This window comes from Corvus kubaryi, unplaced genomic scaffold, assembly GCF_017639235.1.
Source record: "Corvus kubaryi isolate FWS band 111438036 unplaced genomic scaffold, C.kubaryi_AGA036_p1.0 37387, whole genome shotgun sequence".
Classification (NCBI taxonomy): Eukaryota; Metazoa; Chordata; class Aves; order Passeriformes; family Corvidae; genus Corvus; species Corvus kubaryi.
In genome coordinates, this window is record NW_024581129.1 from 10,051,183 (window position 1) to 10,067,457 (window position 16,275).

A 16,275-nucleotide genomic window follows, 5' to 3' on the forward strand; every position below is an offset into this window, starting at 1 on the left:
ATATAGCTTCTAGCCATTTTTTTCTGTTCTTTTTTCCAGTGATGTATGAATTATAATACTGAAAATATATTCCCTAATCACTGGCTAAGGATTAGGGATTTGTACCATTCTTCCCCCAGACTGAAGCCATATCTTAAATTGGAAAACACACCAAGACAGCTATACTGTCCTTTTTGGCCCTCTGCATTGCCTGCTGTATTTTCCAGAAACAATGAAGTTTATGACATTAAAAATTATAATATGATTACTCAGCTGACTATATCCTGAGAGAGTAAAAAGGCCTGTATGCCCATGCAGTGTTTCACTAAGAACAACACTAAATATTTTAGAATTAGTAAATTATGCAAAATAATAAAAAGAATTTTGGCAGGAACAGTGGCAGTTTCTTGCCCACCTCTGTCCATGCTGGCGGTAGCAACCACTGCTAGGTGACAGTGTCCTTTATCTGAGGCCAGATCTCATCAGTGAAACATGGATTCAAAGTTAAGAATACACAAGAGAGGGAGGGAGGGAGCAGATTTGCTTCATTAGCTTTAAGTAAATGAAGTGTTTTAATGACAGTAAGGATGTGGCACAGCTAGAACTAGGAATGTTCCATTTCAGGCATGTGATGAGGTTGTTTGTGTTTCTGCTGCTGCCCAGGAGACAGGAATGGCAGCAGGAAAAGGGAATAGATACCAGAGATGAATGCAGAGACCAGATGTGTCAGAAGAGGTTCAGCTACATCATTGCAACTTACTTGAAAAGAAGAAATAAGGTCATCACAGATCAGATGGGAAAGAACAAACTTCTTATGACACACTCTAAAAGAATGGCAAGAATTTGTGAAGTTTATCTTGTGATGTTAAAGGGAAGGGCCAAAGGGAGGGGTTGGAGTGGATCAGAGAGGAGCAAGTGTAGGGCAGGGGAGGGGAGGGGGCATGAAAGGGTCTGGTGATCACTACAGCCTGTCCCAGCTCTTTACTAAACTCATTCCACTCTCTGTAACAAGTGCTAATAGTTACAGCAAGCAGAAGAAAGTTCTATCTAAGCCACAGATCCTGCTTTCTAGAGCATCCAGCTTCCCACGTAATTTATGAAATCTGAGGACATCTGAAACTAGGGTGCTGTGAGTTGAAATCTGCTATATTTGCAACTGCTGGCTAGATAAGTCTGCAGTGCTCCACGAATGAAGCATTAAATGGTGCTGTATTTTTAAACTTGCAAAGAATTTCGAATACTGTGAGCAGTGATTTTTGCGTTTTAACTGGTTTGACTCCTTGCTCTCCCTAGGGGAAATGGAAGAGTTAGAAACCCTGTGGCTGACTGGTATTTGTCACAACGAGAAGAATGAAGTCATGAGCAGCCAACTGGACATTGACAACATGGCAGGAGTGTTTTATATGCTTGCAGCAGCCATGGCACTCAGCTTAATAACCTTTGTCTGGGAGCACTTGTTTTACTGGAAACTTAGATTCTGCTTCACTGGAGTCTGCTCGGATAGGCCGGGATTGCTGTTCTCAATCAGCAGGGTCAGTACTACTTTCATTTTTTCCCCTTTAGGCAACAGGCAGAATAAACACTGCCTCCCCAAAACATTATCCTTCCTTTTATTCCCACCTGGACATTTAAAATACATGGTAGAGCATCAGTGTGATGCTCTGGGGTAGTCAATGGGCTTAGGATGCACTTGCACTCCTTGGGAAGTCTTTATCCATTGGACTATTTAGGGTATGAATTATCAAATGCAAGGATAATCAGGAATCAAATGCTGAAAACAAGTACATTAAGGGACAATTTCAATGAAGAAATGGTAGAGCTCAGATGCAGGAAATGTATTAATTTCTACATAAAAAATAAAAAAAACCCCAGAAACCTAATTTGATAAGAGACATTAGCCCTTGTGCATTTCTTAAGCAAGAGAATTGTAAGTTATAAAAATACAATGGAGTATTTTTATAAGCTTTTCTTGATAGCAAACTTGAATAGACTCTATGAGAAAAGGTCAAACACAAGTATCATTTATGTGATATTGGTGATATATGTCTTGTATTGGTTGGGTACTAAGGCAAGTTTTAATGATAACTTTACCAGACCCAAAGGGGATTTACTTATCCAAGAAACTGATACTTGTAACAAAAAAGGGAAAAGTGGGCTTATTCTTATATTTTTGACAAATTAGTTGGGTTTTTTCTTTATATATTTTTAAAACAGATAGAACTTTCATTAGGTAAGTGATTTCTCTGGATTTTTTATATAGCCTAGGAGAACTGAAAATGATGCTAAAATGGCTAATTGCTTTAAAGAGTGCTGCAATTACCCTGTTGAGTAGATTGGACCATTTTGGAACTGCATTAAAAATAGTCTGCACTACTCTGTTGGGGATTGTCTGGGAACCATATGCACCTTAACCTACACATTTTATATTTGAACTTTGTATTTCTGGTCTTTTTTTATATGAAATTCTCCTAAGAAATGCAGGAGAAAGAGTACTTATGTCATAGGTAAATGTCTGAGAATTGCTAGTTCACAGGGTTGGAAATGTCAACTGGGCTCACAGGAGTGACCGAAGAGGTTGGAGTGAGAAAATGGGCTTCAGCCTTTTGCTCAAAATTAACTCACATTCAACTTTAGAAAGAGCTGGGTTTTTTTCATATGTACTGGGATAGGGATCAGAAAAGCTAAAATATGATGACTAGAAGCCTTTTCATTTCAGTACAAGTGAACTTAACCTCCAATAAAATAGTCCCACTACAGGCTTGTTTAGAGGGGAAACTTAATCACTGGTTTAAAATAAGGGAGTATCTATTACTGAAGGTTAGTTTCATTTTGTGCTGAGATTAGGGAACCCTTTGGGGTACCTTCTAATCTTGTATCTGGAATAAACTGGGGAGGCCAAGACAGACCAATGGTTTGTGAAACACTGGCAATTTTTCTCCTTTGTAATTCCAACAGATATAGTAGAAAATGTTCCTCCATTTCAGTGCAAGGAAATTATAAAAAGATGGAGATGTACTTTTAATCTTTCCAGTAATTGGATAAAAATGTTTAATTGTTCTTTATTGCTAGTAAAAGTAAAATGGAATTTTTAATTTGTTATACCTAGTGATTTAATTTGTTTTACATTACTCATATTGCAGGGTATTTACAGTTGCATTCATGGAGTACACATTGAGGAGAAAAAGAAGTCTCCTGACTTTTCTTTGACCAATTCACAAACCAACATGTTAAAACTGCTGCGAACAGCGAAAAACATGACGAATATCAATCCTTCAAGAATTGACTCCCCCAAAAGAACAGCTGATTTTATTCAGAGGGGTTCTTTGATTATGGACATGGTCATGGATAAGGGAAACTTGATATTTGCTGATAACAGATCCTTTCAGACAAAGGACAACTTTTTTGGTGACAACATAAGTGAACTGCAGACACTTCCTGGCAATCGACACAAGGACAATCTGAACAACTATGTTTTCCAAGGGCAGCATCCTCTCACACTGAATGAATCCAATCCAAATACAGTAGAGGTTGCAGTAACAACAGAAGCAAAAGTGAACTCCAGACCCAGGCAGCTTTGGAGGAAATCTGTTGAATCTTTGCGTCAAGAATCTGTACGTCAGGGCCAAGGTCCCCAGAGAGAAAACGAGTCAGAGGAAAACAGGCAGCTTTCATTGAAAAGCCAAAGATACCTTCCTGAAGAGATTGTCCATTCAGATGTATCAGAGACATCAAGCAGAGCTACTTGCCACATGGAAGCTGAAACCAACAACAAGCACCACAAAACCAAGGACAATTTTAAAAAAAGGACAGTAGCATCAAAATACCCAAAAGACTGTAGTGAAGTGGAACTGACATATCTGAAAACCAAACAGGGCTCTCCACGGGATAAAATCTACACAATTGATGCTGACAAGGAGCCAGGATTCCGCTTGGACACACCTCAGTACATCGAAAACATTGTCCTTCCAGAAACTGTAGAGTTTCCTGATGTTTACCAAGATCACAGTGACAGCTTCAGGAAAGCTGAACAAGCTAACAGGACTCCATCACATAACGAAGACAGTCTTCCAAATAATGACCAGTATAAACTTTATGCAAAGCACTACACTCTCAAAGAAAAAAATACTTCCCTAGGTGACATGAACGATAGGTACAGGCAGAATTCCACCCACTGCAGGAGCTGTCTTTCCAACATGCCCACTTACGCAGGACACTACACGACCAGATCTCCCTATAAATGCGATGCATGCTTGCGGATGGGGAACCTCTATGATATTGAGGAAGATCAGATGCTGCAGGATACAACGAACTTATCACTTCCTGAAGAAATATATGAGCGTACTTGGTCACAAAGTAGTGCTCTGCAATATCATAGAAAGAATAAACTGAGGATTAGCAGGCAACACTCTTTTGATAATATCGCTGATAAGTCCAGGGAAATTGATATTGGAAGACCTTCTCGTAGTATAAGCTTGAAAGAAAGAGAGAAATTTCTTCAAAGTAGTCCATATGCAAGCATGTTTAGTGTTCCCTCAAGCAAACTGTTGAGCAACAAGGCCTCACTTTTAACTCATGCTCTGGAGGACAGTAAGCGGAGCAAGTCCCTGTATGCTGTTCACTCGGATGATAACCCCTTCCTGCACTCCTATGGTGATGACCAGCATTTATCTCTTAGGCGAAGTCCAGCTGATCTTTATAAACATTCATTGCCAACAAGAGGAAGAAATGATAATTATTTCAGGTCGTCCATACAGTCTACAGCATCATACTCTTCCAGGGATGGTCGGATCCATAATGACATGTACATTTCAGAGCATGTTTTGCCTTACGTTGCAAATATGAATAGCTTGTACTCAACTCCAAGGGTTTTAAATTCCTGTAGCAATACACGTGTGTATAAGAAAAGGCCTAGCATTGAATCAGATGTTTAAATTTTCCATGAACACTTTATCTATAGGGAAAGAATAGTTGCCACCATCTTAGAGGGAGAATTTTTCCTTTAACAGTATCCTGCTCTGGTAATTGATACATAAACCTCTCCCTTTCCCAATGTACTTTTGTACATGAATAGGTAAACTGGTATGCTCTGAACTATCCTTTTAAAACATGTCTTGTTGAAAAGGATAAAAAATAGCCATTTATGTATGCTTTATATATAAATGGCAAGTTGTACTGAAATAGCCCCAATATATGTTGGCAACTATGCTGTTTTGTACCTAATTATTTTACTATTTGGGTTATTCTAACTTATGTTGCTAAGTATCACTCAATGTACTTTTGTCCTTAGAAATGTTTAATGATTTTCTAGTACTGGATAAGCAATATGGTATTCATGTAGTATGACACCGACAACAAGAAATAGGGATGCATTTGCACAGATTCAAAAGTAAGACTCTGAAAGAGAACAGAAAGCTAAGACTTCCAAAAACATATTTTAGCTTCATAATAATTTTCAAAGCCAAATAATAATTTAAAAAAACCCCAAACCCCAGGACCTTAATAAGTAAAATACAGTGTGTTAGCACAAAATTAGTATGTTCCTTCTAGAGTGACAGACAGTAGATAGGAAGGCAGTAACCCCAAACATGTGAACTGCTGTGTACCAAAAGGAAGCCCCAAGGATATTGGTTAATGTTCAGTACAAATGCTTTTCTTATATTGCACATGCACTTACCATTACAAAGTAAGTTCATTAAAAAGTTTGCAGTAATCTTGTCAGAAATTTCACAGCTGCCTAATCCAGAGTATATATTTTTAGATATCACTATATGGCACTTACTATGGAGCTGTGGACTTTATTAGTAACCTTGAGGCCTAATGTGTACGTAAGTCTGCATTTGCCCCTTACTGGTGATTACTCAGGGCTGTATAGTATTTCTTTTATTCTTTCACTTCCCAAACCAAATCCCAACCCACTGTAGTTCTTTGTTCATAGTGTATTAGTGACAACTAATTAATTGTATATTAATAGTATTAAAGCTGTTAATACAGTATCAAACACCGACAGCCATAAGTTCAGTGTGATCAGTGAGGAGCGTGGTACCATTTATTTGCATACACAGAGAAGGATTAACACCTTTAGAAGGACTTCTTCCTTCCACAATATTGTGCATATTTGTTGAACATCAGACCATTTTTCTAACCTCTCAAATCAAGTCTGTTATATAAACTGAATATATGCACACATAACTAAGAAACAGTATCTTTATTATCACTTACTGGTATACAAAGGTATTCACATAGCAGGGATGCATTGTTATATGACTTTTCCTTCTATAAATGTCAATCAGATTATTTCACAAATAAAATGTCTGCTACACACCCCTGTACACACACATCTGGAAGAAAAAAATCCACTAGATTTTAACCATAAGGGAGCGTGAAAGGGAAGAGAGGAAGCCTTTCAGGAGAGGAGTGTACAGCTTTTCAACTAAAGAAGTAAATATAATTGCTAATACATTTAACTACTGAAAGTATTCCTGAGGTGGTGCTCTCCCATTTTCCTGCTACTCTGAGAACTGCTTTAGGATTTTTGTGTAGAGGAAATTTAGATTGTTCAAGCATTATTCCCTCCATTTCACTGAAGAACAGTGAGCAGGGAAACCATTACCACTGTGAATTGGAAAATGTGAATATTACCCTAACTTTTCTCTAAACTGAAACTCTTCTCAGCAGAATCGTGCCTGTCAGCTGTAATTGAAGCATCTGCATGCCAGAGGTGCAGTATGCAAGGTGTTTAATTTAGAACAGCATACTGCAGAGTTGCAAACGGGAGATAATATAAATGATGTGTAGGGATAGTCAAAATAAAGCTTCTTGAATTTTGTTTACAGCTTTTTTTTTATTAAACAGATTTAAACTGACTTTAGCTATCGAAGTCCAGAATGAGTTCTTGGTATTTGCAAATGTATTTGTATCTTCACCATCTTGTGATGGTGAAGGATGACATTTTTTAAGGAATGAAATGTAATGAGATTTGTGCTTCTGAGGCTCTTTCCAGTTTCCAAAAATCTCAGTATACTTTATTATAAGTATGATCAGAAAGCATATCTATGGGTATCTCTATGCAGTTCAGGTAAAAATATGTTTTGGGTATTCTTTATTCAACATTTGGTCATAATTATTGACCCTGATTCACATGGAAAGCTTTCTGGTTCCTCACTGGAGGGAGTTTTTATAAACAGAAGTTCCTTACCTCCCCTTACAGAGATGCAGATTTCTTAGGAATAGTTGTGTGAGCTAAGCAGGGTTAGGATGTCTGTGGGATGAACACTACTTGTCATGAACCCAAACCTTTTCCCAAAGACACAAGTATGCTTTGCTCTTAAGTCTACAGGAGGGCAAATGCACTGAAGGTGTAATGTTGTAATGAGTGTAATAAAAAATATTTCAGGCACATTTTAATATCCAATCCAAGTCATAGTATATTAACTAAAATCTGAAGTGTTTTGAACTATCTGGTGTGTTTCAGCAGATATGATTTGCTGATGTCATGCCAAATCCTGCCATGGAAGTTGCTGAGCATTTTACCAAGTAAATCATAAAACTCAGTGGTGGCTCTTGTCTTTCACATCATCATAAAGCTCTCAAAGTATTTGTCGATCGCTCCAAGTCTTTTGTATCATCATCTCTATCTAACCAGACACACATAATTCAATATATATACAAGTACTGTACGTGAAGTTGTGGGAAAGAAAAATTCCCATTTACATTTTCTCTCCTGAGATTCAGTTGTAAACATCCTCAACCCAGGTGGATTGATCTTTCTGTGAAATGTACAAGCAAATTAGCTACAGTGAAATTGTGAAATTGCAGTGATATTGCAGTGTTTGCTTTTTCTGATTTGAGCAGATTTCTGGTGACTGTAGAGATTTAGTATTATTATCTGCAATATTCAATACAACCACCTGCCCTCAACCAAAATAAAGAGGCAGAGGGAAGACTTGATAATGTTGCACAGCAGTTGTTCACATGGAAATATAAGGTGCTTCCATAAAGGAGGAAAAAACCCCACCAGATACTGAAAGTAGAGGGAGTAAGAGTCTGCATGCATTTGTTGTTTTGATGTTGGCATAAATCCAAGTCGATAAAGGGGAAGGAGAGCTGAGGCAGGGCTGTAGGCAGTAGCTGGTTGCAGATGTGCTCGTGTAAAGAAGAAGCAGCTGAGAAGTTGAAGAAAAATCTTCAACAGAGCCACAAGCCACAGCTTGTGAGGCTCAGCCGTAGAGCGCGTGGAATTCTGAATTTTGCCTGAGCTTTGTTGATATATTTGCACTGACTTTCAATTAAACTGAGATCAAGACTTTCTGTATTTCCCTCTCTCTCACTCTAGCTGCTGCTATACTTGAAGAGGAGAAAAGAATCTTCCTGCATAAGTGGCCATCCTTGCTGTACCTTTCTGGATGGTGCTGGTGACTTGTTACATTTTCCTGATTACAGCTCTAGCAGTTTGTTGGTCATTCCTATCACCAAGATTTCCTGTGACTCCAGCTGGAACTGAATCAGGCTGTAAATGATATGGGCCATTCTTGGTAGCATGTCCTGTAGTGTTACACTGCTCCTGGACGACACCTTTTATGGAGGCAGGATATTGAATTGCTGAGGAATGCAGTAGGTACATGGAGGTAAAAACAGCTACATAGACATACCTGCCTCTTGCTTTTTTTCTCTTTTAAAGATATTGTAGAATTTCTTCATGTTTTTGTCTTTCCCTTTTCACCACAGTAAATTTCCCTTTTTTTCTCTCAAATAGATTTTGTGTTCTGCTTGTGTTTCTTAGAACAGTGTAGCCACCCACTAATTTAAAAGCATGGAAATAAGATATTTTAATATATAAGATAAAATTAAGGAAAATTAAGAGATCTTGCATTTCTGGAAAATTTAATTTAATGTATTTGCAGCTTTTGCTCAGAATTCATTACTCTGCTATCTAAGAAGCTTGGTTAGGAGAAAGAGTGCTCTGGACAAACAAAAATGAAATCACCACCAGGTCACCGTGTTTTGGCAGCATCTCATAAATACATGTCTCTTTATGGTCTTTCAGGAACACTTAAGAGGTAAAATAAGGCTCACAAGGGAAATCAGATGTGGTTTATTTTTCCTGATGAAAGCAAATCTTTTTATACAGTTTTAAAGGAAGCAAAAGCTAGAGCTGTGTGTGTAGCTTTGGGTTTCTGTGCTGGAAGGCTAAGCTCTTTTGTTACCAGTGGGGAGAGAGAGAGAGAAAGCAAGAGAAAGCAAGCTCCCTCTGGATGGAAGTGCAGGGACTGAGGGGTTGGGAGCAGTTATGTGGGGGATGTGTCCAGAAAGATATTACCTCTCTCTGTTGACTTTTTAGAAAGTATAGGCTCCTAACTCAGATATCTCAGTTAGGTGGACTTAGAAAAGCAGTGGTCTGTTTATCCCCAGCCTCCAAAATCTGCCAGGTAAATCTTCAAGTGAGTACCAATTTCAGCCTTGGAGGTGTTACAGGTTCCTGTGCTCATGCAAATAGGTTTTTTGTGGGGTTTGCAGTACCCCCTGCATAGTTGGGATAATAATTTGCTTTATACCATGTGACTACCCAGCATGGGAGAAAAGTGTCAGAATCTATTCCTTGTGGACTAACTTGCTGTTTTCATATTTATGCAGTGTAGCATATGCGCCTTAGAGATGGGGAAGATTTTGATACTGTTCCCTCCCTTGCTGGGTTTATCAATGTAGAACAGGAATTGTGTCTCGAATCGAAGGGTCTGAGAATCTGCCTGGATTTAGGAAGAATTCAAGAGGTGTATTTTTTTTGTTATTTTACATTGCATTTAAGATGTTGATATATAAAACCTAGTGAAAACAGAACTTCTATGAAAAAAATCTCTCCTAGTTAATATAAAAGAATAACTATCCAGTGGCTTGGCTAGATTGTGTCAAGTGTTAATCATCACATCGTGTGCTTCTTTCAAGATGAATGTCATACATTCCCTTGCTAAACTTTTCCAGCTCTAGTCCTATCTTAATTCAAAAGTCGTTTTAAAGCAGATACCTTTCCTGTGTAGGGCAGACTGGTTTGCAACAAAAAACAGTTTTCCAGTGTTCCAGTGATAGACTTAAATTATTTTCTTAGCAATGATTTTTTCTTTTTTGTTAATCTAAACTTCCTTCCTATTGAGAGCTGAGCCTTCCAAACTTAGCAGTGCTGAAGGAACTTCTGAAAGAACATAAAGGCCTTTCAAAGTGTGGCTTATGGTATGAGCCATTTCCCTGCTCAAATTCACCTGTACTGTCTTATTTAAATGTCTTAGCAACATGTCAGCGTTTAAGGGAGCTCAGTTTAATCACAGCTGTGTATTTCTTTGTGATATGGATATAAGTACAGACAGGGACATGGTGTGATAGAGGAAAGGCTCAATGTGCTCTGGCTGGAGTCACCTGTGAAGCTGTGGTTAAATGGGAGTAGCCTCACGATTGTCCTGTCTCTTACATCTTTCTGATCATGCAGAGTCTCTGTCTGATGTGCACATGCTGTACATGGTGCAAAACTCCTGTCGAGTTCCTCAGCTGTCTCTGTGGAGCCGCTCCCATGCTCACCCCCATTCCCGTGTCACAGCAGTGTCTGTCAGAGGGGAGGTGGCTGCTTGTGCTCTCTTGTGTCTTTGCCTGACTCAAGGGGAGCTGCAATCCTGCCCTGCTTCTCCCTGCTCTGCTGGGGAGGGTTACTGCACTCTCTGTAAATAAGCTCTTCATTTATTTCCCTCACTCAAGCTTTAACTTTTTTTTCCCCCTGCTTCTCTCGACCTGTGTACAGAGTATGCGCTCTGAAAATATGTGCTCTTCCAAAGTCCTGCAACTTTGGAAGCCAGGAATACAGGTGTGCATCACCCTGCAATGCAGTGAAGATGCACTTGGTTCTCCTCGTGGGATCGTGAGCTTTTTTGTTCCATACTGCAGAATGTATCTGCTATGATTGAAACTGGTTTTTTTTTTTTAAATTTCTGCCATTCTAACAGCTGTAAGAATCCACTGCTGATTTTGTGATGATTTTGTCATATCTATAATTTAAGAACCAGAAATAATATAAGTAAAAATAAGTTACCTCACTGTTTACCAGGTTTTTGTTGTTTTGCGCTTAAATGACAATTTTTACTCCTTTTGCTTAATTCTTTACCTGTATTGAAAACAAGGCTAAATTAGTAGAGAATATAGCCATGCTGTAACATTGTCATGCAATACCTTTATTAATAGATAACCACACTAAATATAGTATTACATATTTAAAAGAGAGATGGTTTCGACTCTCCAACTCTTAAAAAGTAGTGGTGATAAGCAGTTATACTCCTAGATGTTTTGTCCTTTCCCTTTTGTATTAGTATTTGTTTTCACTAATATATTTCAAAAATTATATTTCTGTGCACGTTAGAAAACTGTGAAAATAAATACCAATAAATATTGTGATACTTATTCAGTGCACTGTAAAGTTCCAAGTGAGATGATACTTTGCTTGGGAATTGATGAAAGTTTCCTCACTTTTCAGAAATGGTACTAAGCTTTAATGTGGGAAAATGGTAATATTTACAGTGACATGAAATTTTAATGGAGAATGTCTTGTTTTGCACTTCTGGTACTATTAGAAGAAATGATATGTTTTTCTCAGCAAATGCATTATGAGATTACATTTTAAAGTTTGTTCTATGCATTGCAGTACATGAGAATAACCGCTTTGAAGAGGTTTGTGTTACATCATTACTACAGCATTCTTTTGTCTGATAATTTTTTTTCCTGAGCTTGTTTAATAATGGTGTTTAATGGCAAAAACCTTTTGGGAATGTATTTTGGCTTCTGTTTCACATTGCAAACCCTGAACCTGGACCCGTAGTGATGCAGTGGAAGGCCCTGATGAGGCTGCTCTGCCTTTCCGTGCTCCTGGGGACAGGGACCTTCCTTGTTCCCAGCTGGGACAAGATTAGAGGAGTCCAGAACACTTTTGGAGGATGTGCTGTGCTACAATAGAAGTGTAAATGATCTTCAAAAGTGAAAATAAAAAGAAATTGGAGGTTCACAGTTAGCCACACTAGTGGGGGTGTCTGTGACAGGGGTCTGCAGTTTCTGGAGGAGATGATAATTTTTAACTAAAGTAATTTGAATTCTTCTTAAGTTTCTGAAAGTAACTGAAAAAGCGGGAGTTTTCTTTTTCTTTTAAAGCCAAAGTCTTTACGTTTTCATACGAGGTTTCACGGGAAAATGGGCCAAAGAATACAATTAAATATGCAAATGGTTAATCTTATGGAAAAGGGTATCCTGTTATCTTGATATGCACAAGCATATTAATGGTAATAGGAAGAATGTGTGTAATTTTCCTGTATATTGCTATGTAGGTTGCACTATTTTGAATGACACAAGCCTGATATTTTAATTACCAAATACCATAAGATGCTGTTTATTAATAGTTTAAACTTGTTAACCTAAATATATATACAGTATACACAGGCGTGCGTGCATACACCTTCCAACCCAGTCATGCGTGAGTAATCTCCCCAGGCTGTGGGACACATTGCAGCAGTGCTTTATTTTAAGTGGTTTTCTTCTCTCCTTTCCAAACCTCCCACATCTAGAAATCTTCTAGCAGCATTTATTGTAGTGTTTGATACCTGTTCTAGAAGGGGCTAAAGGACTTGTTTGGGTCAGGATTGCTTTGTGCTAGGACGCATGAAAACATGTCAGAGAGTTCCTGTCCAAAAGAGCTGGAATTGATGCTTGCTGTAATGACAAAGTTGTAGGGAAAGGATGGCTTTTCATGCTGGTTTGAAAAATCTTGGCCAGAGATGTTGGCGTGGTGACTGACCTTAAACTCAGTGGCAGCTCATGTGATCCACATCTGGTCCTTAAACTTGTTACTTAAGGCTGCTGAGGAAGGATACCTCCAGAACAAAATTCCCAGGAGGAGCAGCTGGTGTGTGCACCAGTGGCTGCCCATGTGTTCTCCCATGCAGACTGGGCAGGTTCCAAAATGGGTTTTGCATGCCAGGCAGGATTCAGCAGTGGTGGGTAAGGCACAATCAATTCTCTCCATAATAGTACTGGTGATGTGGAGGTTTCCACTGAGGGATGAGTGTGGTATTAGGCTTCTTTTCTAAATCTATGCTGCTCTAACTAAAACTTATAACAAAAAAAAAGTACCTTGGAATAATTTGGTGGAATTCCTGAACTTTTTCTGAAAGGGAGTGTTGGATAATTATGAATTTTTCCACCGTAACCAAGAAACACTAAATTCTGTAGGGTCAGATTTTGTCTACTACTCACTGCAAGCGTGTTTTGGAGCAGAACTTGGTTTCAAGTTCTTCATCTGCAAGAAGAAAATTTTTGCTTAGCTTATTATTACCTGGTCTAGGTTCGGATTCCAAATGTGGACGAAACATCTTTTGACTTAAACAGGGATGTGTGAGGGAGTGATGGGGGAGCAGATCCTTAGTGCAGTTCACGCTCAGATTTTAAAAATCCCCAACCAAACCTCATGTTGCAAAGGTTTGGAAATTGCATCATGTAAAATTGTGTGCAGCTAGGAAGGAAACCAGTGCAATTTCAGTAAGAGCTGTTTGCAGTTTATACTTGATATCAGGTATAATATTTTGAAATAGTCTTCCTCATTTCAGAACATACATTTTGCACCAATGAAGAACAGCCTGATCTCTCTGTCTTCACACCTCACACCCACATGCACAGTGGATCTCGTGCCTTCCCTACTGAAACCAGGAGGCACAAACAGAATTCATTAATGTGTTAGGCAAACTCCTACCTGATTCTTAACTCATTACTTAATTTTTATGCAAAATCTGCATCCATACATTTCAGGATCTCAGAAGCAATTCACCTGTTAATCATGTTGATTTTAATTCATCGGATTCAAATTCACACTAAACCTGAAGGGCATTTTGTGCTTCCTTTCATCCTGTTTAAGGATATTTGTGGGCTTAGATGAAATACTAATATTTCTGTGCTGCTAAACAAAACCCACCAGAAATATTTTAAAATCTCAAATTACACTTTGAAAAACATTTTTTTACCTGTTTACTTGAATAGTATCAGTTTAATATGTTGTCCTGATCAGTTTTTGTACATATACATATGTATATATATAAGCTATATATAAATATGTATATGTATAAAGTTGTTGTGGAGAATGAGGGGCAAGACAGAAATCCAGTGTTGTGAAAAAGATTCTACAATCATTTATTAACAGTTTCAAGTAATGTATTGTTGTTTTGAGTTTGATTAGAAGTTACTTGCAGTTGAACTATGAAAAATGAAATGCAACCAAGAAAATGAGAATTCACAATATTAACTTACTATTTTGCTCACAAAGAAAATTAGTTACTAGTACAGTTGGAAGAAGATTCTTTTTTTGATGGGGGAAAAGAACTCCAGGTGTAATAGTTTGTACTGATTACATGGAACACTAACCTATATTGCACTAGGAGAAATTTGCATGTCAAAAATAAAATTTTACCAGAAATATTGGAACCATTAGGTTCCATACACAGTAAAATAAAAAGCCTATCACTTCTGTTATTTACTAGTGCAATTTGCTGTAACACTCTCGAAAGTCTCATACTTCAAACCAAAGAGTAAGTCATAAACATCCAGTTACTAGCAAAGAATAGTAGAGATTTGAAGAGCTCTTAACACCTGGGGAAATAAATCAGGATGTTAGAGTAGAAATAAAAGAATATTGTTGAAATGGAATCAACCATAAAATAATTAATTTTTAGAGAATTCAGAATTTCATTATAAAATTCACAGTCTAATGGATTCTTCAAAAGAATGGGTTTGGGGAAAAAGAGAAACTTTAAAATCTAGTTTTGACATTCCAATTACTGCCTGTTTTATTAGCTAGGTTTAGCAAAGTGAAATGAGTTTTAACACACGCAGTTTTGGCTGCTGTGTGGCGCAGACACGTGAACACCCAGCTCCCCCTGCACCTTCTGTCCCTTCCTCTGAGATTCTGGGGTGGCTGGAGCTGCCCCAGAGCACCCAGTGCAGCATGGAGGAACTGGGATCACACACTTCTCTCCTGTGTTCACATACTGTCTCACTGCAGTTCACCCTGACCATATTCTAACCCAGTGCATGACTGAGTGCTAATACTGTATAAATATTTTGAAACATATCTTAAAAAAAAAATGTTTGCTTCAAACTTTTTATGATAGAGAAATATATAATTATTATGGTTGTCTTACAAATTGTATTGTGTTCATTTTTTGTTAAATATGTAGAAAAACATTAAGGGAATGGGGGACTTGAATGTCTGTGTGTACTGAAATGTATATAACTATTTGGAAGAACACATGTGCCAAGTATACCATGATGTAAAAATTGTAAATATATGAAAAATTCATTTTTCTAATAAAGATAATTTCTGCCAATTAATATGAAAAGGAACAATGGTATCATTCTTGTCTATCTTCCTTGTTAAATGGGACAAGATGAAGCATCACCTATGAGGAAGGTTTACATTTGTTTTTTCCTATACCATTGATGTGATTTGAAGGGTGTTAACAGCCCCATGTTTTGAGACATCCTTTGCTGTTAGAAATTATCTAAAGGTGAAGATGCCTGAAGCTAAAGCTGACAGTATGTGCTTGGTGATCCCAATTTAATTTAATTCATAAAGAGGATCGAGACAATTAACTTATGCAAAATTCCTTTGTTGTGAGAATGATGCTTTGAAAGGTGCTCCATCAGCAGAGGGAGCAGGAGGAGCTCGGTGAAGGATGGGTCCTTCACCTGTGGCACCGTCCTCCCGTGTTCCCAGCTGCGTCGGATGCACGAAGCACGGGGGGGCTGCAGGAGGAGGTGACCTTGGCTGCAGAAAGGTGGGAGCTCTTTGGGCCCTTGTGGAGGCAGCATCCAGCCTGAGACAGAGGTGTCCTGCCAGGAATGATGCTACCCCTGAGAAGAGCTGGAGATCTGGAGCTGTGGAGCGCTCCTGGTGTGGCAGCACGCTCAGAGCTCGGTCAGGTGAGGATGGGGGAGAGGAAACCCAGGGATGAGAAAACAGACCAATGTCTCACATCTTCTATGACTTTTGGTGCCCACAAACTTGTCCAATGTCCTGGTTAATCAAAATGTAAAGCAAAATAGAGGTTTTAGTGGAGCATTTAAAATTATTTCTAAGGTTTGACCATTTGCCTGGCCATGGGAGCTAAAGAAGTGAGGTTCACACTGTGCTCTGAAGCGGTTCCATAGGACCCCATTTTCCATGATGTCTGATCAGCTAATGAAAATCTTTGAATCCACAAAATGGGATTGGGGAAAAAGAAAATCTTG

The 16,275-nt window shown here is 38.4% G+C and overlaps 1 protein-coding gene across 3 annotated transcripts in view; it reads left to right on the plus strand.

Annotated features, from left to right (window-relative positions):
* GRIN2A (glutamate ionotropic receptor NMDA type subunit 2A) overlaps positions 1 to 15,375 on the plus strand; it is a 168,294-nt gene extending 152,919 nt beyond the window's left edge. Inside the window, exons 13-15 of one of the 3 annotated variants that reach the window (XM_042037005.1) lie at positions 1,273 to 1,511; positions 3,120 to 4,780; positions 8,312 to 15,375. In XM_042037005.1, the coding sequence (XP_041892939.1) occupies positions 1,273 to 1,511; positions 3,120 to 4,780; positions 8,312 to 8,327 (1,916 nt within the window). In that variant the 3' untranslated portion in view covers positions 8,328 to 15,375. Of the gene's footprint in view, positions 1 to 1,272; positions 1,512 to 3,119 lie in introns of all 3 variants that reach the window. The other 2 variants (XM_042037006.1, XM_042037004.1) reach the window with 2 other exon arrangements.
* Positions 15,376 to 16,275: the final 900 nt, after the last annotated feature.